Here is a 25847-nt window from a genome sequence, read left to right on the forward strand (position 1 = left end):
TCCCCATTCCATTACTGGGTACATTAAATATCCATTCACTTAGTGCTGTAAGCAGAAGGGTGAGGGTGAACAGTGCAGGACACTAATGGAACATGCAAGTACCAAATTGAGCAATTATTTACTGCTTAAGGGGCCATTGACAAATTTTTAGTTCGAATCCATTGGACTATTGTCTCAATCCTTCAAAGGGTTTGTGAACTTCTAAATAGGGAGGGCCCCAAGAAAACTAATAGTGCAGCATGGGGGAAACAAATTTTTCAACCAGTGTTTCTGATAACGGCCTCCTATCTAAAATATAGAGAACTGACTCAAATATATGAGCATGCAAGTCATTCCCCAATTGTGAAATGGTCAAAGAATATGAACATGCAGTTTTCAGAAAGAAAAATTAAACTTATTTACAGCCATAGTTTTAAAAATGTTCTCAATCTCTACTAATTAGAGGAATGCAAATTAAAACTACTCTACTGGGGCAAGTGTCTCTTAGCACCAGACAGGGAGTAGCCAGACCTAAGTGACTTTCTTGCAAAATAATTTTATCTCCCCTTACTTCTTAGGTGTATCTGTCCTGATATCTAGTTGGTCAATCTAATGTTTAATAGTCCCTTGTTTCCTTTATATATCTGTCCTGTTACCTGGTCATTTTTGGTTTTGCTCCTCACAGGAGGAAATTCTTCTTACTTATCCTAAATCCCATGTCAGGAGGATCAAGTAATCACCAAAGGTGGAAAGCAATCCCAAAAAGAGCTTTGCAACCCGCACAACAGAGATACTCATCTTCCCTGAACACATTCTACCAGTAGGAGAGTCATTCTGACCCAATTACTTTTCTTATTCTTATAGTTCCTCATCATGTTACCTTAAAGCTGAATTTTAAGTGTGTTTGGCTTAAGTTGTGGTCTACTTGTAGAGGATCAAACATCACAGCAATGGGAGAACACATCTGACTGGGAGAAACTCAGTCCAATCCAATCCTGATTTATAGTTAACAAATAGTGTGTAGACACCCAGTTTACCCAGTATCCATTAGCTGCCAGCTCCTCAAAGTACAGGGTCCCTTGGCCCAGATGGAGTTGGAGCACTGGGGTGGAATTTACCGGGAGGAGTTTACAATGGAAGGAGGGATCCTTGCAGTGGAGAAGAAATTCCACGTGACTGAGGGCAGGGCTTAGGGAGGAAGAGGCAGTCTGAGTGCTTGAGCGCTGGGCGGCCGTGATTGGAGGAAATGGCTGGACCATCCTGGGAGCCGCAGGAGCTGTGCTTTGGCCACAGGAAGACCCTCCCCGAGTGCGTTGGGGGGTGGGGGCAGAAATAGGAAGTCTTTTCCTTGGGAATGCTCTGCCTTCCGTGGAGTCCAGATCTATTTCCTTTCTTTCCTTGCAACTGAGATCATTCTGCTTTCCGGAAGCCACCTCTGTGCATGTAGGTCACAGGTAGGTCTGAGCTAGACTGCCCCCTGCCCCCATATTTCCTGGCTTCTGCCGGCTGCCCTTGCCATTGGGTCTCATTCTGACCTTATTGTGAGTGTCCTCCAGGTCTGCCAGGTGCAGGTTTCCCTCCCAAGCCTGGCTCCCCGCCCCCACATCTTTTCCAGACTCCCAAGCACTTCCCAAACTTCCTGCCTCACTCTATCATTTCCCAGACTTCAGACTTTGCCCATAGGGATCCCGGAGTCCTAATCTCAGCCTCCCTATGAGAGGACCCAGGGGCTTGGGTTCCCTGTCCCCACCTCCCAGTGAGAGATGGAGTTGTCCAGCCTTCCAGGATCCCGGAGTCCGCCCTTGCCGCCCCTAGTGCTCCACCTTGGACAGTTACCAAAGTTTACCCTGTCCCCTTACCTGAACCCGTGGTCCTCGGGCCAGTTCCCTATCAAATCCCAGGCGTGGGGCTCTGTGCTGGCTCCAGTCTCCCTCGAGGGATTCCAAGCCTAAGCTTGAGCAGAGGGTCCCAGGAGCCCTCCCTAGCTCTAGTTCGACCTCAGGACACAGTCTTCCTGCTTTCCCGGGCTCAGCTCGAGCGCTTCTGCCCCAGTGCTGTCCTATCTGCCCTGAGCCCTGTAGCTCTGCTCCCCTTCCTTCCCCAGGGCAGCTGCTCCTGCCTCCCTGCCCCCACTTCTTTCAGAGCCCTCGGGGCTGAATCCCAGACTGGATTTGGTCTCCAGGCTATGGCTTTCTCTGGTCATTGCTGGGCTGCTCCATCCCAGAGCCCTCCCCATCCTTAACCCTCCTTTGCTTCTCTCCCTCCTAGATCAGTCAGTCAGTCTGAGTTCTGTATGTTGGGGGGGAAGGGCATGCTGGGAGGGCAGAGAACTCTGCCTCAGGAGCCATGGAGGCTCTGAGTGCTCTTATCCCTCCTGGGATCCCAAGCCCCTTCTGTCTTTGGGCCTCTAGGAGAATGTGGAGAGGAGGAGGCAGAAGAGGAGGAGTAAGAGAGGGAGGGGAGTAGGCTTCTGTGCAGACCCTGTTCCCTTCCAAGCCTGCCCCTCTCTGTTGCCTCCCTCCCTCTGTAGGTTGGAGTCTCTCCCCTGAGTGAGGCCAGAGCCTTTATGACTCCTGTGGGAACTCACCCTCTCTAAATCTCTGTAGGCCAGCTTCCTCCCTAGGGAAAGAAGGGAGACATCTCCCCCTCTGGGATCCTTCTCCCTCCCCAACTCAGTCTGCAGGGGACCAAGGGTTGTCCCAAGCAGATATTGGGTCAAGTCCAGACACCAAAGTGGGAGGGACATTAGAAGAGTTTTGTTATGAGGGTCAACAAATAGCTGTCCCCCCCAGAGTATGAGCACAAAGGAGGTCAGCATGGGAGTAAGATTACAGGGTGGAGGAGATGGGCTTTTCTTTGCTGAGCTAAAGAAGAAAGGGACTTTCTAGGTGGCTCCAGGCTTTCCCATGTTTATCAGAAAGGTGTAGAATTAAAACCCTCCTGGTTAGGTATGTGTGACATTTGTCAGTAACAGCTTTGACTGTTGGTCCATTTGTGGGACCCTAAAGGCAGGGGGACACAGGAGCCTGAGATGGATAAAGACCAGAGACAAGATGGAGGAACTTACAAAAATGGAGTCAACATTGGTTCCTTTGCTACCTACACAGGGAGCCTGGAGTTGGAGGGAATGGCCCCTGGGAGCCTCAGACCTCCACCTCAGGTAAGTGCAGTCTCTGCACAGACTCTACCAACATCAGGCATTAAAACCATTTTCATAGACATAGGGGATGGTCTGTGAAGCTGGCAATACCTTCCTCATGGATTGTTTCTTCAGAAAAATAGGCATTAAGTGAAAAAAAGATGCAAAAGATGGTAGTCTAGCAGTACCAGATCCCAAACTGTACTGTAAAGTGGTAATTATCACAACAATCTTTTGCTGACTTCAGAAAGAGAGAGATGGATCAGTGGAATAGAAGAGGTACAAATTATACTATGGTAAGTGACTATGGTAAGGTAGTGTATGATAAGCCCAAAGACCCAAATTTTTGAAACAAAAATTCATTATTTGAGAAAAGCTACTGGGAAAATTGGAAAACAACATGGCAAAAAGCAACACCTCTCATTTTATGCCAAAACAAGGTCAAAATAGGTACATGATTTATGCATAAACAGTGATACCATAAACAAATTAAAGAAAGTATGGAGTAGTTTTTGTCAGATTTATGAAGAGGAAAAGAATTTAGTGCCAAAGAAGATAGGGAAAGCATTATAAAATATAAGATGATCCTTTTGATTCTATAAAATTAAACAAGCTTTTGCACACACAAGAGCAATGTAAGCAAAGTTATAAGGACAACAGAAAACTGGGGAAGAATCTTTGAAAAAGTTATCTCTGATAACTGCCTCATTTCTCAGTTACATAGAGAATGGGGTCAAATTTATAAAAGTACAAGTGATTCCCCAATTGATAAATAATGGTCAAAGTATGTGAACACGCTATGTGAAAACAATGCTCTACATCATTATTGATCAGAGAAATGCAAATTAACACAACTCTGAGGTACCACCTCACACCTATCAGAGTGGCTAATATGACCAAAAAGGAAAGTGTTGGGTGTTGGGGGTGATGTGGAAAAACCGGGAAGCTAATCCAATGTTGGTAGTTGTGATCTGATCCAACCATTTTAGAAAGGAATTTGACGGGGCAGCTAGATGGCGCAGTGGTTAAAGCACCGGCCCTGGATTCAGGAGTACCTGAGTTCAAATCCGGCCTCAGACACTTGACACTTACTAGCTGTGTGACCATGGGCAAGTCACTTAACCGCCATTGCCTTAAAAAAAAAAAAAAGAAAGGAATTTGACACTATGACCAAAGGGCTATAAAACTGTATACCCTTTGATCCAGCAATACCACTGCTAACTTGATATCCCAAAGATAACCCTGTAAAAAAATTAATTATTCATAACTATAACTAATCTGGAAAAATTATATATAATTGGATTTATGAAAAATTATGATTATATGAAAAATGATAAGTTTAGAAAAATTATAATTGGGCCATAAGTCCTTTTGTGGTCGCCATTCAAATGTAAAAATATTTTTAAATTGACTAGCCTAATTTGGGGGGCTAATTTGACTGAAGGACTAATCTGGGGACTTTTGACTATTTGGCTATCTGACTTCGTTAATTTAATGTGGGCCATTTATAAAGTTCTACCACACTGCTCCCAAACTGATAGACTAAAGATTAAGAAGCCTCTTAACCAAATAATCAAAGCAGAGTTTATTTGTGAGATACTATTTCAAATTAGGAATACAGGGAAATAAAGTACAACCTGACTGCTTTCCTGCAGTCTCTTTCCACTGTGTCTCTTTCCCACCTGCTGTGCGCTCAGAACTTCTTGAATACAATAAGGGCCTTAGCCGCCTCTAGCCTCAGGGCACATTACACTTTCCCTGGTTTGTAATAAGGTCCGTAACCTTGTCAGCCCTGTCTCTCCTTTTCCGAACTAAACTCTCCTCCATCCTTGTCTGCTCTGCTCTAGTCTTTCTAGTCTGTCCCCCCCCTGAGTCTTGTCTATCTAGTCCATCCTCAGCCTGTCCTCTAGTCCATCTCCCTTCTCCTGTCTCACTCCCAGGTCTATATATACCTTTTCTTCTCTCCACTCAAATCTCGGGGCTTCCTTTGCCCCCACAGACCAAGCTAATCCGCCAGCCAGAGCTGCAGCTGGCGGGGGGGGGGGGGGGGGGGGGTGCTCTCGAGCCTCATGCCTCAGCACAGGCTATCCTTCAGATAGCTCTGCTCAGGTCGGAGGGAGCTGGGGGCTTTTTTTCCCCCCAGCTGTCTGACCTGGTGTCTTGTATAGCCCACGGGGCTTTTTCACTCAGCTGAAGCTGAGGAGGAGAGGGAGAGACCCTGAGGGCCTAAGGCTTTCTAATCTCAGCCTAAAGGTAGGGTCCCCAAATCAAAATAAATTTTCCACAACCCCCAAAAGAGACCTATTTGCACAAAAAGATTTATAGCAACTCTTTTTGTGGTAGCTAACAATTGGAAATCAGGGGGATGCCCATCAATTGGGGAATGGCTAAACAAGCTGTTGTATATGATGGTGATGGAATATTCTTGTGCTATAAGAAATGACAAGCAGAATGATTTCAGAAAGGCCTGCTGGAAAGACTTATAGGAACTGGTGTATAGTGAAGTAAACAGAACCAGGAGAACATTATGCACAGAGACAGCAATATTGCTTGATGAAGAACTATGAATGACTTAATATTTCTCAGCAATGCAATGATCCAAAATAATCCCAAAGGACTAATGATGAAGCAAACTATCCCCCTCCAAAGAAAGGACTGATATTGATTGAACAATGACTGAAGAATGCTGGTTTTCACTTTCTTTCATTTTCTCTTTTATTCCTGTCTTCTTATATAAAATGACTAATATAGAAATCTTTTCCATAACGTTCCATGTAACGATTGGAATGACGCCACCTGCTGGAGAGTTACTGTAGAAAAGCTTCTCCATGAGGAGACAGTGTCTGAGGGCTAGTCATGCGGGTTTTCTTTGGTGTCAGGAAGTGACATTTGCTCGTGGGTACTGTCTATCAAAACTACCAGCCAATTAGCTTGGAGCTGTGTGTTCCTATTTTCACAGGAGGAAGGGGTGAGGCTGGCTCTCTTGCTCTCTTTGGTGAGGACTCTCCTGGAGAGTGGAGCAGAAATTAGGGCTTCCTGAGATAGCTGAATCTAGGCCTCTTTCTCTCTCTGTTCACCAAATTCTTATTCTCCTTAATAAATGCTTAAAAGTCTAAACTCTTGCTAAAGCTTATAATTTATTGGCAACCACTCATTAGATATTTTAGATAGACTAGCTAGAATTTTAGCCCCTTACAACCTATATCTGATAGCTTACCCCCTTAAGGACCAGCAGATAGGGGAAAGAGGGAGGAAGGGATAGAATTTGGAACTCAAAACTTTAAATCAAAGTGTTTATTTAAAAAATAGGCATTAAGTTGAACACAATAGTAACAATACTACCCTTCTCTCTTCTGTGTTTTAAGCTGATTCATTGGGCCTTGCTATCTTGAGCACTAAACCCAATGCTCCCAAATTGGTGCCATGCTCTGTTTGATTTCAGTTCCTTCTCATTAGAACTGATTGATATTTGAGGTTTTGCATCACTGCTCTGATTTTTTCTCTTGTAATAGGATTGATGCAGAAATAGGATTAATGTTATTATGTGTATATACATATGTGTGTATGTATATATCTCTATATGTATATAGATAGATAGATAGATAGATATAACCTATATCAGATTACCTGCTGTCTAGGGGAGGGGGGAGGGAGGGGAGGGAGGGAGAAAAATCTGAAATTATAAAGCTTGTATAAACAAAAGTTGAGAACTATCTTTACATGTAATGGAAAAAATAAAATACCTTACATGTAAAAAAAAAAAAAGAACTGATTGATAAAGATGACCACTTCACTCATTAGTCTTTGTTCCCTAGGAATCCTGTGTTTGCTTTCTTTCTTAATGCCTGCCTATCATGGTTTCCCCTCACCCCCAACACACACACACACACACACACACACACACACACACACACACACACACACACACACACACCTTCTCCCCCCAACCTTTGCTTCCTGTAGCCAAACTCAAACTCTCCCTTGTAGCAACTGAAGGTCCAGGAAACCCCTTCCCCACTGAGTCCTCTCTGAACAGTCCTGGAGCAGAGCCCCAAAGGCTTCCCCAGCTCTCATCCTCTGCAGTGTTTTCCAGAGAGCAGAGATTGTCCTGCTGCATCTCATGTCTTTCTCTTTCAGATCATCCAAGCTTCATAGGTTTTGATGAACCCCTTTAATTTCATTTACCATTACTTGGACAAAGTCAAGCACTTTTTTTTGTGTGTGTGCGGGGTAATGGGGTTTAAGTTACTTGCCCAGGGTCACACAGCTAGCAAGTGTCAAGTGTCTGAGGCCGGATTTGAACTCAGGTACTCCTGAATCCAGGGCTGGTGCTTTATCCACTGCACCACCTAGCTGCCCCAAGTCAAGCATTTTAAAAGGCCCTAGATATACAAGCCAAAGATTTCTAATACAGAGAGCTCTGGGGCCATCTCCCCAAACTTGTGTCTCTTAAGACCTAACCTGGTACAGTGTTTGAATGAAAGAAGGCAGCTCTACTCTTGGGAACTGGGATTCTCATCCCTGCCTCAGTTATTCCTGGGCACCAGGACTAGATTAACTGCATGCCAAATTACTAGATAAGTTGGCTTCCTGTTGGTACAATTTAGTCTACCCTGTGCAGAGTGCCATGCACTGGCAGAGACCATAAGACCAACAAGGAGAAAAGGAAGGATTGAAAAAGTCCAGTTAGTGTGTCAGGCTACTTCAGACAGGTTCTTGGAAATTTCTTCTCTGCTATAGACTGGAGCAGGTACTAAGATGACCTTCTCAGGAAACCAAATAGATCTGTCCTGTAACTTTGTTCTCTGTTGGAGACAGATAAACTGAGGCTCAACTCCCTGTCTGGTGCAAAGAAGGAAGGCCATTTTAATAAGATCTTGCAAGAAAGGGCAGGCACTCTAGGAGAGTGGGGTGCTTGGCCATAGCAAACTTCCCTGTTTATCCTAGATATAACTCAAAGTTATATATATATCCTGGTTCACATTCTTTGAGACACTTCTAAACATGTAAACCTCCCCTCAGATGTGGCCCACCTGCTGCCCCTACCCCCTGGGTCAACCAGACCCTGAGATTTTAGGATTCTTTGTTCTCTAACTTCAGAAAACTTCCACTAACTCAGCAGGGAAAGGAAAGGAAATTTTGGGAAAGGGGGATAAGCCTCTAGGGCTTGAATAATGTAGTCTGTTCTTATCTGAGAGGAGTATCCTCTGCTGGTTAACTGTTAACTGTGCAGGAAAAGGAAGGAATGTTGGAAGTGGGGTGGGGAGAAGCCCCCAGGACTTGAATTTTGTATCCTGCCTACTGAGGAGGACACATTATTATTCTCATTCTCTTTTAAATGATCACATAAAATTATTTCTGCCTAGAATTTGTTGTATTCACATGAGCTTCTCACAAACTCTTTGCAGAATTTTCTTTAGAACATATCATACATAACAGTTCTAGTGAGGAAGAAATCTCCCATCACCCTCTCACATTCTCCACAGATCCATCTACCTCACAAATAAAACACAAACTTTCTTCCTATCTCCACAGGGAGATGCATTCTACCAATCTGAAAATTCATGAAAAAATCAGTATAGGAGAAATAAGATCTTTGATTGGGGCAGAGGAGCTATAACTCACAGTTATAGCAAGAATGCTTTATTTAAAGAGTGCTATATGCTTTTTGCTATTTAAAGAAAGCAAGAATGCTAAGAATACCCAAAGATGGGCACTGAGGATAGGGTTTATCTGGTGTAAGACAACAAAGGGAACTCTGCTACTGCCCTGGAGTTAAGTATAGAAAATACTTTACTATAAATGAACTTTTTTTTTTTTTTTTTTGGTGAGGCAGTTGGGGTTAAGTGACTTGCCCAGGGTCAGAGAGCTAGTAAGTGTTAAGTGTCTGAAGCCGAATTTGAACTCAGGTCCTCCTGAATCCAGGACCGGTGCTCTATCCCTTATGCCACCTAGGTGCCCCTAAATGAACTTTTTTTTGTGGGGTTTTTTTTTTTGGTGAGGCAATTGGGGTTAAGTGACTTGTCCAGGGTCACACAGCTAGTAAGTGTCAAGTGTCTGAGACCAAATTTGAACTCCTGAATCCAGGACCGATGCTTTATCCACTGCACCACCTCGCTGCCCCTAAAGGAACTTTTTTTTTCTTTTTGCTCGGGGCAATGGGGGTTAAGTGACTTGCCCAGGGTCACACAGCTAGTAAGTGTCAAGTGTCTGAGGCCATATTTGAATTCAGGTACTTCTGAATCCAGGGGTGGTGCTTTATCCACTGGGCCACGTAGCTGCCCCCCCCCCAAATGAACTTTTAATGAAGCTGTTTATAAGACTGCTCTTGAGTTTAGTATAGAAGCTACTTAACTATAAATAGCAACTACTTACTGCAAATGAACTCCTTTACAAACTAATAAAGTCCAGGGAGTAAGCTGGGGAATCTTTGGGAGGGGGTAATGTGTTTGGGGGAGAGCCATACGAAAATGAAGAGTCTGGAATTGACAAAGATTGGTCAGCCCCAGGCAATTCATTGGTCTGGAAGTGGGGAGGAGGTGAGGATCTGATAGTTATCATTTCCATAATAAGACATTGCTGTGCTGTATTCTAACTAATCATATAAAATGGTTTTCTCAAAATTCAGGCAGGCTCTTCCTGACTGGTTTCAAGGCTTGACTCTGACACTCAGAAAGGTTATGACCTTTGGGCAAATCCCTTCCCTGAGTTTCAGTTGCTTCCTGTAAATTGATGAGTGCTGGACTACTTAATTCTGAATTATATTTCATCTCTACTTCTTATGACTTTTGGTGGTTTAGGAGTTAGTGACATTCAAGGATGTGGCTGTGGATTTCACCCAGGAGGAGTGGGGCCTCTTGGACCATCCTCAGAAGGAGTTGTACAAGGAGGTCATGCTGGAGAATGCCCAGAATCTGCTCTCCCTGGGTAAGGACACTTCCCCTGGTAACTCTGTAATCAAAGGGAATATCTTCATTCCTGAGTGGACAGGGCTTGAAACATCAATGAAATACTCAAATGGGAAAGGTGCCCAAGACACAAGGGCTTTCCTACTGCATGGTTTTCCTAGAGAAAGTCTTTGCAATGTGGAACAGGAACCTGAGGGTCTCCTTTGTTGCTCCTGAAGTGGTGTTTTACCAATTCTAGTTAGTCCCAGATCAAAGATGTGAGAAATATATGGGGGCCCCCCTCAAAAGCTGATTGAAGTTGTCTGGGAGGTGAATTTCAGCTGGGAGAAGGGTGCTTACTAATGGCTCCTTTCCTCCCCCTCCCCAGCAATCAGGATCACGTGATGAGAGAGGCCCAGGGCTGGTCACATGGGGGCAGAGTGTAGAGGGCTGCCCCTTTGAAGATAGTGCATTCCAATTGGCTAGTGTTTGGAGCCAGTGTCTTGGCCCAAAGATTGTAACTGAGGAAGAAGGGTGGAGCCAGCCTGTTATGAGATAAAAGAGTCCAGATTCCCAAGCTGACCGCCATTTCCATTAGGGAGCTGGCCCATTCCAGCTCGAATGTATACATAAAGGCCTTTGATACTTCTCCAACAATGAGTCCCAGAAATTTTTAAATGGGGCTTCTCACAATTTGTTTCTCACAATTTGCTTCTCACAATTTGTTTCTCACAATTTTCGCACCCAATGTGGGGCTAATTTTATGAAATTATGATTTGAAAGGGGCACTTTGCCTGGCCTCCAAGTCCAGTTCTCCCTGACAAGGAGGTCCAGCTGAGCTCTTATTAGCAGTTGGGTGAGAACTGTGTGGAGGCATGGGTGGTTCCAATTAAGGTAAGGGACTCACACAGTTGTTGAAGTCTCAAACACACAGGTGCATTAAGTGAGCTCACCAAAAAAAAAGAATTGGGAGGGGGGGGGTGAATAAGGATGGTAATGCCAGGCCATTTGAGTCATTGGGCAAAGGGTGCTGAAGGACCACATAAGTCTATGCGCAAGGAACCCCATGGAAAGAAAGGGACTGAATGAATTCTTTTCCAGGGGTGGTCTTGGCAGTTTGGGGAAACTGAGGCAATCCCCAGGTGTCTATAAATGCCAGGCCGTTTAAGTCTGTGGGCAATGGAGGGGAAAGAGGGGGTTATAGAGAACCCTGTGGGACCCCTGGGAGATGAGCCCCTCCCAGTGGGTGGTAAGGGAACGGAGTGGAACCTTGTTGGTGTTGACAGTGAAAAGGGAATGAGGTAAAGTGTTATGGGGTGAAGAAGTTTGAGTTGGGGGGGGACAATGTGTGTTCTGCCTTCCCCCCCTCTTTTGTGTTTTTTTTTTTTTTTTTGCGGAGCAATGGGGTTAAGTGACTTGCCCAGGGTCACACAGCTGGTAAGTGTCAAGTGTCTGAGGCCAGATTTGAACTCAGGTACTCCTGAATCCAGGACCTGTGCTTTATCCACTGCGCCACCTAGCACCCCCCCCCCCTTTGCATGGCATTTTCTGCTATGGGGAGGGGAAGGACAGAAAGTGTCTGCATCTTGTCTTGTATGTGTGAATGTGTGAAATTGTGTCATGTGTTCAAATCTTTGTAAAATGGGTAGGAAGTCAGTCTCACGGACTTAGAGCTGGGCATGGAATTTGAGTGCCTAGTGGGGTACTTTTGATATATGTACTTTGTGGTGGAATGGCTAAGGAACAGAAGGGAAAATGTGGAATGCTTGGGGTGGGTGGTTCTTGGGGGGAATTGGTACTAGAAGGAAATTGTCAGTTGAGGTTCTATGTGATGTCAGGTGTAGTTAAAATTTATCATTGTGGTGTTCTGATTTAATTAATTGTGGTAGTGGTTTTCCATGAGAGAGACAGGGACAGAGAGGGCAGGAAAAACGCCCATAATGAGATGGATTGTAGGGAAAGGAGATTTCTGTACGGACCTATGTAGTTAAAAAGTAAGAGTCTGGTAAATAAAAGTCTTGTTGGTGAAGGGAGGGCATGAATCCAGGTGAACAAGTACAGTGGGGAGACCTTGCACTCAAAGAGGCTAGGCTGGGGCTGCCGCTGCTGAGGCTGGAGCAGGCTGTGAGTGAGAAATGGCTAGCTGGCTGGAGAAAAGTGTGGAAAGGCCCCAAAGGAAAAAGGCAGTAGACTGAAGATCACCCAAAGGAGAGAGAGATGGCTGACCTTTTTCAGGACAAGAAAGGTTTGAATGTGGGAAGATTAACTGGAGTCTACTGAGGAGTGGGAAGGGAAAACCCAGCTGTTTGCATTTGGTAAATCAGGTGTAGGGCAAAAGCTATTTGTGAGGGGAGAAAAGAGCCCGACATAAATGGGTATGGAGGGCAAATAAGTTAGAGTTTAACAGTTTCTCCTTCCCTTGTCTTCATAGACAGGATTTAAGGCGTAGAAATTGGTATGGAGGTAGATTATGGGATGTGAGGTCTGAAGTGTATCATTAGTGCGGTTCCTGCTGTCCAAGTTGAAGCAGGCCACAGCCTTTCAGCATTCAGCCGGATTCTTTGCCTTTGGGCTGCAAGTTTGGGGATTGAGGGACTGCCGGTGAGGAAAGAAAAGCCAGCGTTTTGATTTGTTAGGCTCATGGTGGGGAAGTCACTGCTATGCATCTTTTGCAGGGGTATTGGGTGAATTTATGAATGAAAGTTTACCTCCCAGGGTTGTGAGGATAGAGCAAAATGTTATGGGGGTTTAGTATAGGGGTTCTTAGGAATTCCTCTTTGAAGAATTGCATCTTTTGCATACAAATCCAATTGGAGTGAAATAATGGTTTGTTTGGGGGTGGGGGGAGCCAGGAGAGAGGTCCCTGAATTTCTTCTCATGAGAAGGGAGCATGGTGTGGAAGCGTGGCTGTCTGGGATGCCTTCCTCCCTGAGTAGGAGATGAGCAGGTTTTTTTTTTGTGGGTGGGTGGTGGTGGTGGTCCGGTGGGGTCATCATCTGACTGAAGGGTTCCCTTGTTGGGGGAGGGCCATCCCCCACTGATGGTGGCTGAGTGAAGTTGGGTGAGGAGCAGCTCCAGATCTCTCAGGTCATCTCTCTCCCCCTCACATCACAGGGACAGCAGCCACACCTAATCTTGTCATCCCTGGGGGTGGGGGAGAATTATTTGAGAATTAATTTGTTGCAAATAAATTAATACTAAGGGCATCCAAATTGCTTCACTAAGCAGTGAAAGGGATCTTGCTGTTTTAATCTGAACTTATTGGTATATTAAGAAAACTTTATCATTTTGGTTTGCAACTTTTGTGAGAAATAATTTAAAACTTTCTGGAGAATTCCACTTTAAATCCTGAGAACTTCTATAGATACAGCAGTTTGCTATTTTAGATGGGGTTTTTTGTATTAGTCTAAGTTCCTTTGATATTTCTATGTTGAAGGGGGAACCTTTCAAAAAATTGTATGATAATTAGGAATAGAAATAAGAAACCTATTGTAATCCCAAGACAACTCGATTGGGAATTCTGAAAATATGATTGTTCTGATGAGAATATATTCAATAGAATTATTTTCAAGTATTTCTGTGCTCAAGAGATATTTTGTAAACTGTTGAGTCCATGTTTTAATTGGTAAACTGTTGACAGATGGAAATTAGGGTAAGATTTAGCAATTGTTGCATGCTAATGTAAATTGGTTTTAGGATTTTGCTAAGGGTTAAATACTGTTTGAGTTTCTTGATTAACTGAAAGCTTTCACTGCAGCTTTTGTGTAAGAAATTGTACCTATGTAGCCCTCCTCCTCAAATTGATTCAGATAAAAGTTTTTATTCATAGAGATTTTCATTGTTTTAAGATTGTGTTTCAAACCACTTTAATTTTCATTGTCTTTTATTCTTCCATGTGTGTTTTGTTTTATATATGCATTCATGGAAGTTATACATTTGTAATTATTGTTTAGAAAAATAGCTATTATTTTAGGTTTTCTTGGTTAGAAGCAATCTTGGAAGTCAAAAGGGGCAATGTATTTTAAAATTCTAGCATGGCCTAAATGTTCAGCAGTTCTAAAGGAGTTTAATAATTACTGGTTGAAATTCCATACATGTTTATCCTTTAGAATTGAGCTTATGGGGCAGCTAGGTGGCGCAGTGGATAGACACTGGCCCTGGATTCAGGAAGACCTGAGTTCAAATGTGACTTCAGACACTTGACATTTACTAGCTGTGTGACCCTGGGTAAGTCACTTAACCCCAATTGCCTCACCAACAACCTCCCCCCCAAAAAAAACCAAAAACAAACAAAAAAAATAATTGAGTTTATGATTGGGCCAATAAATTATTATAAAGATAAGAACTGTTTATAAACTTAATTCATATTTTTTGCTATCAAATTATCCTCAATTGTTAAATCCATATGAGACTTGGATTATGGGAAATTTACCATTTTAAAAGACATTAATTGCCTTTATTCTGAGTTATCAGATCTGAGCAACCAAGGTGCCAACTATCCACAGGGAGAGAAGAGCAGGTACCCAACTGTCACAGGAGGGGAGGGATTCTTGAAGCTCAGGTATTGTACTGCTTTGGGAAAGGCAGAGAGAACAGTCATAGGCAAAAGCCAGGGCATATTCTTTTGGCTTCATTTCCCCCTCACATAGCACTGGCTGGCTGGCTATGCCATCTCATTCCACACCTGACTTGGGTCCCCCCTCCTATATGCCTGATGTCAAGGACATCTCAATTCCATGTGTCTGATTAAGTCTGACTCAGTTTCCCCTGCACTGGCTTCCACGAGGCTTGGCAACTTTTGTTCTTTTATGGAAACCCCCATAATCGTCCCAGGTATCATGATCAACACAATGTTGAATTTGGCCATGCCATCTGGTACCGATGGTATTCAATTCTTTAATTTCCCATAATGGCCTGAGGATAAGTAGGCAGATGATGCAAAAAGTGATGAAACAAAGATGAAAATTTTAGTCTTTTTTTTTTTTTTAGTGAGGCAATTGGGGTTAAGTGACTTGCCCAGGGTCACACAGCTAGTAAGTGTTAAGTGTCTGAGGCCAGATTTGAACTCGGGTCCTCCTGACTCCAGGGCCAGTGCTCTATCCACTGCACCACCTAGCTGCCCCTGAAAATTCTATTCTTAATTGTCTTGTATTAAAGAAGGGCATAGGAGTATGACTTATGGTCTCCTTTGTGGGTGGCTTGGTAAAGTTTTTAACATCTCAAGTTTGTTTCAAGAAAAGTAGAGGAGAGTGACTTATAGAATGTTTTGTTACACTTGGAGAAAAATTAAGGTCAAGTGTATATACATGTAATTGGGAAAGATTTATGTGTATCCCTTCAGTATGATGTTACAGTGTCAGATAAAGCTTTGAACAACAGCATGGGGCATTTGTGACATCTCTCAGTGGAATAGCTTTTCACTCCTGATGCAGGATCCTGGGGTTCCTGGATTCTCTCTCTTGGTTTGCCCCCTTTATCCCTATAATATTGGTTCTTGTCCTTTTAATTTTTGGAACTTCTTGGTAGTTTGTTTCATCTAGGCTCAAGGCTTTCAACCTTATGGTAATATACCCCTTCACTCTCTGGACTAGGCCTGCCAGAATTTCGACTACTTCCACTAAGACCTAGGTCCAGCTCTACCACCATATTCAGCTTGAAGCAGTTACAGAAGAAGAGATCCTGGCCCCCTTTCCCCTTAGCTAAATATAGTAGCAACCTGGTAGACCTGAGTCCAGTTAGGGATGCTCCGGTCCTGAGGAGGTCAGTTGGGGATTGTTCTTTCCCTGGACAAGAGGGGTAGTGGATTAATTTATAACATGAGCTTAGTTGGGAAACAGTCGTATCTGCTATTAAGATCTGTTTTGTAAGAGATTTTAACAGGGCAAGTAATTTGAAACCAGAGAAGTGACTCTGCTGGAGAAGTGCCCTGGAGATAAGACATCTTCTAGACTGCCCCAAGGAAAGTGGTTCTGGAGACCTGAGAACTACATCTGAGATTCATGATGAAATTGCAAACTGAATGGACACTGGGGGGTGGTGTGTATTACTAAAACCACAAATATGATGTTAGCAGAGGACTGAGGGTGGCCCAATGGTCAAAAACAAAGAGGAGGGGCTGCGCTAAAAATATGGGGCCCCCTCAAAAGCTGATTGAAGTTGTCTGGGGAATGTCTGGGAGGTGAATTTCACCTGGGAGAAGGGTGCTTTTTTTTTTTTATTAGACTTTTATTTTCCAAATTACATGTAAAAGCAAACTTTAACATCAATTTTTTTTAAACTTTGTATTCCAACTTCTCTTCCTCCCTCCCCTCCCACCCCCACCCCAAGAACTCAAACAATTCAACATAAATTATACATGAGTAGTCATAGCAAACAGTTCTACCTTATCAAGGTTGTGGATGGAAACAGATGAAAACAAAACTTCAGATTAAGGCATTGTCAAAAAAAAATGTGTTTCAGTCTGTTTTCAGATACCATCAGTTCTTTCTCTATAGATATACTGCAACTTTCCTACCCACACATGGCTTTTGTCTCCCAAATTTCTGAAAACTGTTCAGGCAGCTTTTCCTTGCCAACCTTCCTCTTTGGGATAGGTCTTGTATTTGGAGTAGTCTTCTTTTTAGCAAGCATCACTTGATAGCCTAAAACACTTGTTGTCCCTAGTATAGGAAGTTTGTCCTTCCTCTTCCTTCCTCTTGCCCTCAAATTCCAGAAAAGATGGTGGGAAAGAAGGGAAGGGAATAAACAGTAATTTCCGCCTACTATCTGCCAGGTGCTGTGCCAAGCACTTTCTTTATTTTACAGTAATGGCAATATTGTTTTAATAGTGACTTTGGGGGCAGCTAGGTGGCTCAGTGGATAGAGCACCAGCCCTGGAATCAGGAGTACCTGAGTTCAAATCCGGCCTCAGACACTTAACACTTACTAGCTGTGTGACCCTGGGCTAGTCATTTAACCCCAATTGCCTCACTAAAAAAAAAAAAAAAGATTAAAAAAATAAGCAATTATTAAAAAAAAAAAGAGTGACTTTGACTTGAATAAGTTATTTAGACTATTATAAATAACCCACATTAAGTATAAATGACATATGAAGGAAGATGCTCTCTCTATCCTGAGACAGAACTGATGAAATGTATGTAATATAATTTTACATATTTTATATGTGTGTGTGTGTGTGTATACACACACACACACACACACCTATTTCTGTGTAATTGTACTCATCCCTAGGTTGGGTGGGTGTGAAGAAAAAATTTACATGATACTTTTGTTTTCTATTTGGAAGGAATAGGAAGTTGTGCATAGTTGATGTAACTTTTATCTGAAATGGGTTTTTTTTTTTGGTTGTACTGTGTTACAGAAGTACTTGTTTTATTCCATAAATTTAAAATAAAATTTTAAAAAATGTTCTGCTCATTTTTTTTTTCAGTAACCTTCCAAATTAGGTGATAGGCAACTGAGGCAAAGGCTAAGTTTCTTAGCAAGGGGCATACCGCTAGTAACTGTATGAAGCTGGATTTAAACTCAGGCATTCCTGCTTCTAGTTCTAGGGCTTTCCCCACTGCAGTACCAGCTCCCTTTAATTTCTAGATATTGGAATCTTTGGATTGAATCTGTCTTTCTATGGAGAACGTGCGTCAAGCCTAAATTTTCATTTTCCAAGGTCCCCATTGGTCAGGTTCAAGGCTGCTCTGGGCCAATAACCCTTTTTACCCAGTTTTGGGAATAGAAGTTTCTTCCAGAATGGAGCATAACAGGATAGGGCTGGGTGGGGGATTGGGGGTAGAGGCTTTGGCTATTTCTCAGAACAGATTGTAGAAAACTTGCTGTTTTGGGTTACTTGCATTACAGACACTAACAGGGGATTATAGGCTCACATGTGTGAACATAATGGGATGAACCTTAAAATCAAGTGGCCCTGCATCCCCTCTCCTTTCCCTAAAGAGAGCTAAATGACAAGTTTCCCTCCATGCTCATCTCTGATTTCCCTACCCAGGGCTTCCAGTTCCCAGAGAAGATGTGATCTCTTATTTTGAGCAAAGAGAAGCACCAAAGATGTTGGAGCCAGTAGCCCTGAGGAGCTGCTGTCCAGGTGAGTGAGGTGAAAGCAAGTAGTGATTACAAGAGACCTCTAGGGGTTGTGGCGAAGCAAGTGCTAGATTTCAGGGCAGGAAGACCTGCTTTGGAATTCATATAAATTGGAGGTGGTCAAGAGAGGGAAGTCCCTAAACTTAAAGGGGAATGGGAAATTATTGAGGAATGTGGGCTCCAGCTGGGGCTTCAGGGAATCCAGGGTGAACATTCTAGGCAACAGGGATAGGGAAGAAAACCCATGGAGTCAGGAAGTGGAGTGTTCTGTTCACAGAAGACAAAGGAGGCTGTTGAAAGGAGCCTGGAAGGGTAATAGAGGGATAGGTGAAGAAATGTTCAAACAGCCCTAGAGAGGATTTTCTATTTGATCCTTTTGCTGGGGAGCCAGTAGAGTAGATGGTGGCATGGTCAGGTAGGAGCTTTAAGAAGATGGACTTTACAACTGAGGGGAGGAATAACTAGATTGGGAGGAGACTTGAGTCAGCTGGACCACCCATCAGGCTCTTCCAGTATCTCAGATGGTAGATAATTGTGTCCTGAATGTGTAAGGAATGAAATTCTAGCTAGTCTGTCTAAAATATCAAATGAGTGGTCACCAATATATTATAAGTTTTAGCAAGAGTTAGACTTTTAAGCATTTATTAAGGAGAATAAGAATTTGGTGGAGAGAGAAGCCTAGATTCATCTATCTATTAAAGGGAGAGCGCATTTCTAGCTCCCTTCCCCACCTGAGTCCTGAGAAAAGAGAGCGAGAGCACCAGCCTCGCTCCCTCTTTCTTCCACAAGCAAATGTCACTTCCTGACGCCAAAGAGCCAGATGTCTTGACCTCAGACGCCTTTTCCTCATGAAGAAGCTTTTCTACAGTAAGTCTCCAGCAGGTGGCATCATTCCAATCATTACAGTCCCCCCTTTGTTTCTTCAAGAAACACAGGGTGTTTTCTTGATGAAACATTCAAAAATAACAGAATATAATACCCTATGCTAGGAAACAATGTGTTAGTAACAATACAGAAAAGGGAGAGAGAGATTTTGTCCAGAGGGGTGGTCCTTCGTGAACCGACGTTTTGACACTAGCCTGCAGAGGGAGAGCCTCTGCAGAGAATACATATTACAAATGGTGTACATAACAACAGAAAGGAATAAAAATCAACAAAACAAAACTATTCATTTAAAGTCTTTGAAAGTCTTTTCACAGATGGTTCTTGGGATGTCCTCTGGGTGTAGTCGTGGAATGGAAGTCTTTTTAGGGATTGATGTGTAGATGCTCCTAATCAGACAGGAAAATTTCCTACAAAAAACAAAAATTGAAACATTCTCTAAAACTTAATATTACTATAGTCCCCCCCTTGTGGAGGATAAATTGAGAAGACATTTGCTGCAATATTAATTTTTAAAAATAATTTTTATCTTTGTTTCATTGCTTTTTGCATCATCTGCCTAATTATCCTCATGCCATTATGAGAAATTAAAGAATCTAATATAATTAGTAACAGATGTCAAGGCCAAATTCAACACTGTATTTATCATGACACCTGAAATAATTATGGGGGTTACCATAAAAGAACAGAGAAATGATGGGATATGAGCATTCCCACACTTGCAATATATATTGCCCATGCAGTATGCCAGGCTTAAAATAGGTGGATGGGATATACATCCATGCCACCAAACATATTGGAGGAAACTGAGTCAGACTTAATCAGATGCATGGGATTGAGATGTCCATGGCATCAGGCATATAGGAGGGGGCATAATAGCCAGGTGTAGAATGAGATGGGTGGGATGAAAACTTCCAGCCATCTATACAATATTGTGGGAAAAAAATGAAACCAACCTCAACATTTGTCAAAAGCCATTCCCTCTGCCATACCTTGACTTCATGCATGTCTCCCCTCACGTGACAGTTCAATGTCTGCTCTTTTTTTTTTTTTGTAAGGCAGTGGGGGTTAAGTGACCTGCCCAGGGTCACACAGCCAGCAAGTGTCAGGTGTCTGAGGCCAGATCTGAACCCAGGTACTCCTGAATCCAGGGCTGGTGCTTTATCCACTGTGCCACCCAGCTGCCACCAATGTCTGCTCTTGCATGTATTCCGCTTTCATTTGGATGAGATCCTGGCCAACTGGCATCTGATAACTCAGAATGAAGGCAATTAATGTCTTAAATGATAAATTTCCATAATCCAAGTTTCATATGGATTTAAAAATTGAGGATAAGGGGGGCGGCTAGGTGGCACAGTGGATAAAGCACCGGCCCTGGATTCAGGAGTACCTGAGTTCAAATCTGGCCTCAGACACTTGACACTTAGTAGCTGTGTGACCCTGGGCAAGTCACTTAACCCCCATTGCCCCGCAAAAAAAAAAAAAAAATTGAGGATAAGAATGATGGCAAAAATTGTGAATACCTTGACTCAGAATATAATATACAATTATGCAACAATTTCAAATACCATTTTTTTTGCTAAGTATACAATTACTTTTGTGAAAAATCAGAACATATTTAAATACCAGTTAAAACAATACAATCTTAAAACTTTTTTTTTTTAAAAAGAAAACTTTTACAAATGTTATGCCTTTTTTTTGAATATGCTTATCAAAAATAATACTTCTAGAATCAATTTACACTTACCATGGCAACCAATTTGCCAGGGAAATGCTTTATAGAGTTCAATCAAATAATCAGTTGAGAGAAAAAAAATAGCAAAAACAAACAACTCAGAATATGGGAGCACAATACTTCCAGAATTAACATTGTATTATGAAATCAAAACCACCTTGCATTGTTTCAAAATTAGATAAATGAAAAAAAAAATTAGATAGATGAATGAATAGAAGAAAACATAAACCCATACTGTTAATTTTAAAATGTAGATGTAATAGCTTAAAAATCCTATGTAACAGAACAGCTAGTTGGCACAGTGGATAGAGCACCGACCCTGGAGTCAGGAGTAGCTGAGTTCAAATCCGGCCTCAGACACTTAACACTTACTAGCTGTGTGACCCTGGGCAAGTCACTTAACCCCAATTGCCTCACTAAAAAAAAAAAAAAAAGGAAAAAAAAATCCTATGTAACCTCTGAACTGACATTATTTGTCTGAGCGAATTTAGAACACTTTTGATTCCGATATCTAAAATCCCCAATACTCATATTAATACCATGCTGTTTACTTCTACATTTCTGTAAAATATGTGCCCTTCCATGGCAAAAGAAGCAGAGTTTTGAACAATGATTATGAGGCTTGTCTTGTGCATCTGTATTCAGCTTTACTGTCTCTTGTTTTTTTACCCCTTTATATTGTCTGTCAGTCCTTTCATAATACAAATGCTTTATAAGGTTACTAATTAAAGACAAAAGCAGGTTAACAAAATTATGAACAAAACGAACAGATCTGGAATTTAAAGGGTTTTCTAAGGTTGGTTTGGGAGAACCACAGCAGTTCTCTAAGTAGTTACCCAATATTGAAGATCTCAGAGGCTTCTTTCTGAAACCTAAAGGATCTCATGCAGGGAGGTAGAAATTAGCACATTTCCCATAGCATGAGATCCTTTAGGTTTCAGAAGGAAGCCTCTGAGATCTTCAGTAGTGGGTCTGGTCGGGTTTCATCAGGGTTAGAACCTGACAAAGGTGACTACTTAGAGATGATTAAATGCAAGAAAGTGACAAACATGGCTGAGGCCTGAAGGTACAGTTACCAGCCAATTACAGAGACCAGAAAATAGGGATTGAGGTAAAGGGCAGAGGCAGTCAGGAAATCAGTAAACAATGATGAAGCACCCTCTGTTTTTAGGCATTGTGCTAAGCCATGAGGATACAAAGGGAGGCAAAAGACAGTCCTTGCTGTCTAGGAGCTCAGAATCTATTGCAAACAATGACAGGGGAAGAGAAGTGGGAAGAATGAAAGTGGAGACAATATGTCTAGTACTGTGGACAGAGCATTCATTCCTAGTGAGAGGGTTTGTATTCTAGTCTGAGCTGCTGAGATTTGGATCCAGTCACCCAGGCATTCTACGGTCATGGCCTGAGTTCTGAATGTAATGGATATGAGGGCCATTTCTGTGTCAGAGATTTGTTGTGAGGATCCAATGTGTTTGTGAAGTTCTTTGTAAATTAAGTGATCTTGGGATGTGAGCTAATGACATTTTTTTGTGTGTGTGGCAATGAGGGTTAAGTGACATGCCCAGGATTACACAGCTAGTAAGTGTCAAGTGTCTGAGGCTGGATTTGAACTCAGGTCCTCCTGAATCCAGGGCCAGTGCTTTATCCCCTGTGCCACTTAGCTGCCCCAATAGCTAATGACATTTTAAAATTACTGGTTCTGCCGTGTATGTTTGGACATTTTTTTCTTTCCTGAGGAAATAGAATGTTAATAAGGTTTTGTTCTGCCAGTGGAATAAAGGAAGCGTGTGTGTGTGTGTGTGTGTGTGTGTGTGTGTGTGTGTGTGTGTGTGTGTGTGTAGCATCAGTGAATATTTTTGTTTTTGTTTTCTTTCAGGAGAGATCAGACTTGAAATAAAGAAAAGTAGTGCAGAGCTAAGCCTTTCTCTAGCAGAAATTGACAAGCAAATTTTCATGAGTGACAGTTCCTGTGACGTCACTTGGAGAGAAATCTGTGCTGCACATGAGAGAATACCCACTGGAGAGAAAATGTGTGGTTGTAATCAGTGTGGAAAGGCTTTTAGATCCAGCTCCAATTTTGCTGATCATCAGAGAAACAAGACTAAAAAGAAACCTTATGAATGCAAGCAATGTGGAAAGGCTTTCAAATGGAGGAAGAGTGTTGATAGACATCAGAGGATCCATACTGGAGAGAAATCTTATGAATGCAATCAGTGTGGAAAGGCTTTTATACAAAAGTCTAGTCTTCACAAACATCAGAGAATCCACACTGGAGAGAAACCTTATGCATGTAAACAATGTGGAAAGACTTATAAACAGAGTATTAGGCTCAATGTGCATCAGAGAATCCACACTGGAGAGAAACGTTATGAATGTAAACAATGTGGAAAGGCTTTTACATATAGGTCTAGGCTGAGGGAACATCAGAGAATCCACACTGGGGAGAAACCTTATGAATGTAAACAATGTGGAGAGACTTTTACACAGAAGACTTATCTTAATATGCATCAGAGAATCCACACTAGAGAAAAACCTTATGAATGTAAACAATGTGGAGAGGCTTTTACACAGTGGAATTACCTTAATACACATCAGAGAATCCACACTGGAGAGAAACCTTATGAATGTAAACAATGTGGAAAGACTTTTATACAGAGGACTCATCTAAGTATGCATCAGAGAATCCACACTGGAGAGAAACCTTATGAATGTAAACAATGTGGAAAGACTTTTACACAGAGGACTCATCTTAATACGCATCAGAGAATCCACACTGGAGAGAAACCTTATGAATGTAAACAATGTGGAAAGACTTTTACACAGAGGACTCATCTTAATACGCATCAGAGAATCCACACCGGGGAGAAACCTTATGAATGCAATCAGTGTGGAAAGGCTTTTACACTAAAGTCTAATCTTACCAAACATCAGAGAATCCACACCTAATTAATGTAAGCAATGTGGAAAGGCTTTTAGAGGAGGGTCTAAACTTTACGTTCATCAGAGAATCCATACTAGAGAGAAACTTTATGAATGTAAACAGTATGGAAAGGCATTTACAGAAAGCTCCAAAGTGGAGAGTCTTTTACACAGATGGCTTATGTTAATACACATCAGAGAATCCTCAATGGAGAGCAATTATGCCCAAAGAATTATTAAACTGCCCCCAAATCTGGGATCTTTGTGTTTATCAAATACTAGGTTCATTTGTTTCTCTATGTTATATACTTAATCTGTTCCAGTGATCAACCTTTCTATTTGTTACCCACAATCAACTTATTTGGGTGATTTCATCTTTGTGATAGAGTTTGAGATCTGGTACTGCTAGGCCCCCTCCCTTCTCATGTTTCTTTCATTGATTGCCTGATATTCTTGTCCAGTTGTTCCTCTAGATGAACTGTATTATTACTTTTTCTAGCTCTACAAAGTAATTCTTTGGTGGTGTGATTGGTATGGCTCTGAATACATAAATTAATTTAGGTAGTCTCATTTTTTATATTTTGGCTTTGATTACCCATGAATGATTAATATTTCTCAAATTAAAGGAGGAATGATTTGGATAAAATAAGAAATAATTCTTGTTCAGGCATTAGATTCTACCCTTCAAGTATTTTCCTAAGAAAAGCCTTTTTTCTTGGCCTTCTAAATACTTTCAAACGGGAAAGACTGAGCAGTTAACAATTAACAGTTAAAAGTTAACAGTGGGGGCGGCTAGGTGGCGCAGTGGATAGAGAACCGGCCCTGGAGTCAGGAGTACCTGAGTTCAAATCCGGCCTCAGACACTTAACACTTAGTAGCTGTGTGACCCTGGGCAAGTCACTTAACCCCAATTGCCTCACAAAAAAAAAAAAAAGTTAACAGTGGGGGCAGCTAGGTGGCACAGTAGATAAAGCACCATCCCTGGATTCAGGAGGACCCGAGTTCAAAGCTGTGTGACCCTGGGCAAGTCACTTAACCCCCATTGCCTCTCAAAAAAACCCAAAACAAACACAAAATTTAACAGTGGTTAAAGTAGAGAAAATTATTTAAAAATATTTCTAGAAAATAATTTTTAGAGAAAGAAATAAAAGCTATCCATAGTCATGAAAAAATGCTCTAAATCACTAGTGATTAGGAAAAAAAGCAGATTAAAACAACTGTGAAATGGATTTTCTTGTATATGAAACAGGATATTAGTGTCACTGGATTGAAGAGTATGTGTTGGGGAGGAGGATGTAAAAAGTCTGGAAGGTGAGCAGGGCTATCTTATGAAGGGCTTTGAAAGCCAAACAGAATTTTGCATCTGATGCTAGAGGCAATAAAAAGCCACTGTGAGTTTTATTGAGTTGGGGTTTGATATGAAGGGACCTGCCATTTAATATTTGAATGGTGAATGGATTGGAGCAGGCAGACCCACCAGAAGGCCGACTGGGAAGGAGCAGAAGTAGGAGGGAACCTTCTAAGGGAACCTGGGATAGAAAAGGGCATGTAAGTTGGAGATGATGTTCAGATTTACAAAGCTGTCCAGGCAGATGAGGTCTGGGGAAACAATTTGGAATTTATCAAAACAGAAGCCAGATTGCAAGTGACTAGAAGGTGAGCAGGGTAATGAGAGTGTAACTACTTTGTATATATCTATTTATTATTTATTAAGTTTCTGCTTTCTATATTTGTATACATGATTGTTGTCTACTACATATAATGGTAACCTTTTCAGTGCAGGTATTGTTTGATTCTTTGAATTGCATCCCAGCACCTAGCACAGTGCCTGTTCCTAGTCATTACTTGTCAGGGTCAAAATTTGATATATGGAGTGTTATTTGGGTGACTCGCCTTAATATTGGGGTCCCGGAAATATGAGGGACCTTTTAGGTTTAACCCTCCCCTCTGAACTGCCCTTTTTAGATATTTCTCCCAGGCCAATAATAAAGGAGCCTCTAAGCTTTAGTTCACAAAAGGATCAGATTTTATTACTTGGGAATTAATTAAACAACAATGGTGAAACTAATAAAAATCTAAGATACGGAAATAGGAAAATAGGAATACAGAGAGATATTCTTAACTCTAAACTTAGCCTATGTAATCCCCAGACTGTTTTCTATTAAGTGAGTTCAAAGGAATTCAGGGTTTTCTGTCATTAACTCATCAAACACCTGAA

The 25847-nt window shown here is 42.0% G+C and overlaps 1 protein-coding gene across 2 annotated transcripts; it reads left to right on the forward strand.

Moving 5' to 3' along the window:
• The first annotated feature begins 1251 nt into the window (after positions 1–1251).
• Positions 1252–24517, forward strand: LOC122750297 (zinc finger protein 565-like). 2 transcript variants are annotated; one of them, XM_043996989.1, is made up of 6 exons: positions 1252–1433; positions 3087–3139; positions 9919–10045; positions 18002–18097; positions 21652–21657; positions 22590–24517. In XM_043996989.1, the coding sequence occupies exons 2-6, from the start codon at positions 3107–3109 to the stop codon at positions 23654–23656; spliced, it is 1329 nt and encodes a 442-aa protein (XP_043852924.1). In that variant the 5' UTR covers positions 1252–1433; positions 3087–3106; the 3' UTR covers positions 23657–24517. The 2 variants fall into 2 exon arrangements, with proteins under 2 accessions (XP_043852924.1, XP_043852925.1); XM_043996990.1 differs by lacking the exon at positions 21652–21657 and having other exon boundaries at positions 22587–24517.
• The last annotated feature ends 1330 nt before the right edge of the window (positions 24518–25847 follow it).

This window comes from Dromiciops gliroides, chromosome 3 (genome assembly GCF_019393635.1).
Source record: "Dromiciops gliroides isolate mDroGli1 chromosome 3, mDroGli1.pri, whole genome shotgun sequence".
In the NCBI taxonomy this organism is placed as follows: Eukaryota; Metazoa; Chordata; class Mammalia; order Microbiotheria; family Microbiotheriidae; genus Dromiciops; species Dromiciops gliroides.

Excerpts from the sequence above, each read along its gene's own strand:
- LOC122750297 (XM_043996989.1), top strand. The coding sequence starts at position 3,107 with ATGGCCCCTGGGAGCCTCAGACCTCCACCTCAG. Across the intron at positions 3,140-9,918 it reads GCCTCAGACCTCCACCTCAG|GAGTTAGTGACATTCAAGGA; the intron begins GTAAGTGCAGTC and ends TTGGTGGTTTAG. Across the intron at positions 10,046-18,001 it reads CCAGAATCTGCTCTCCCTGG|GGCTTCCAGTTCCCAGAGAA; the intron begins GTAAGGACACTT and ends TTCCCTACCCAG.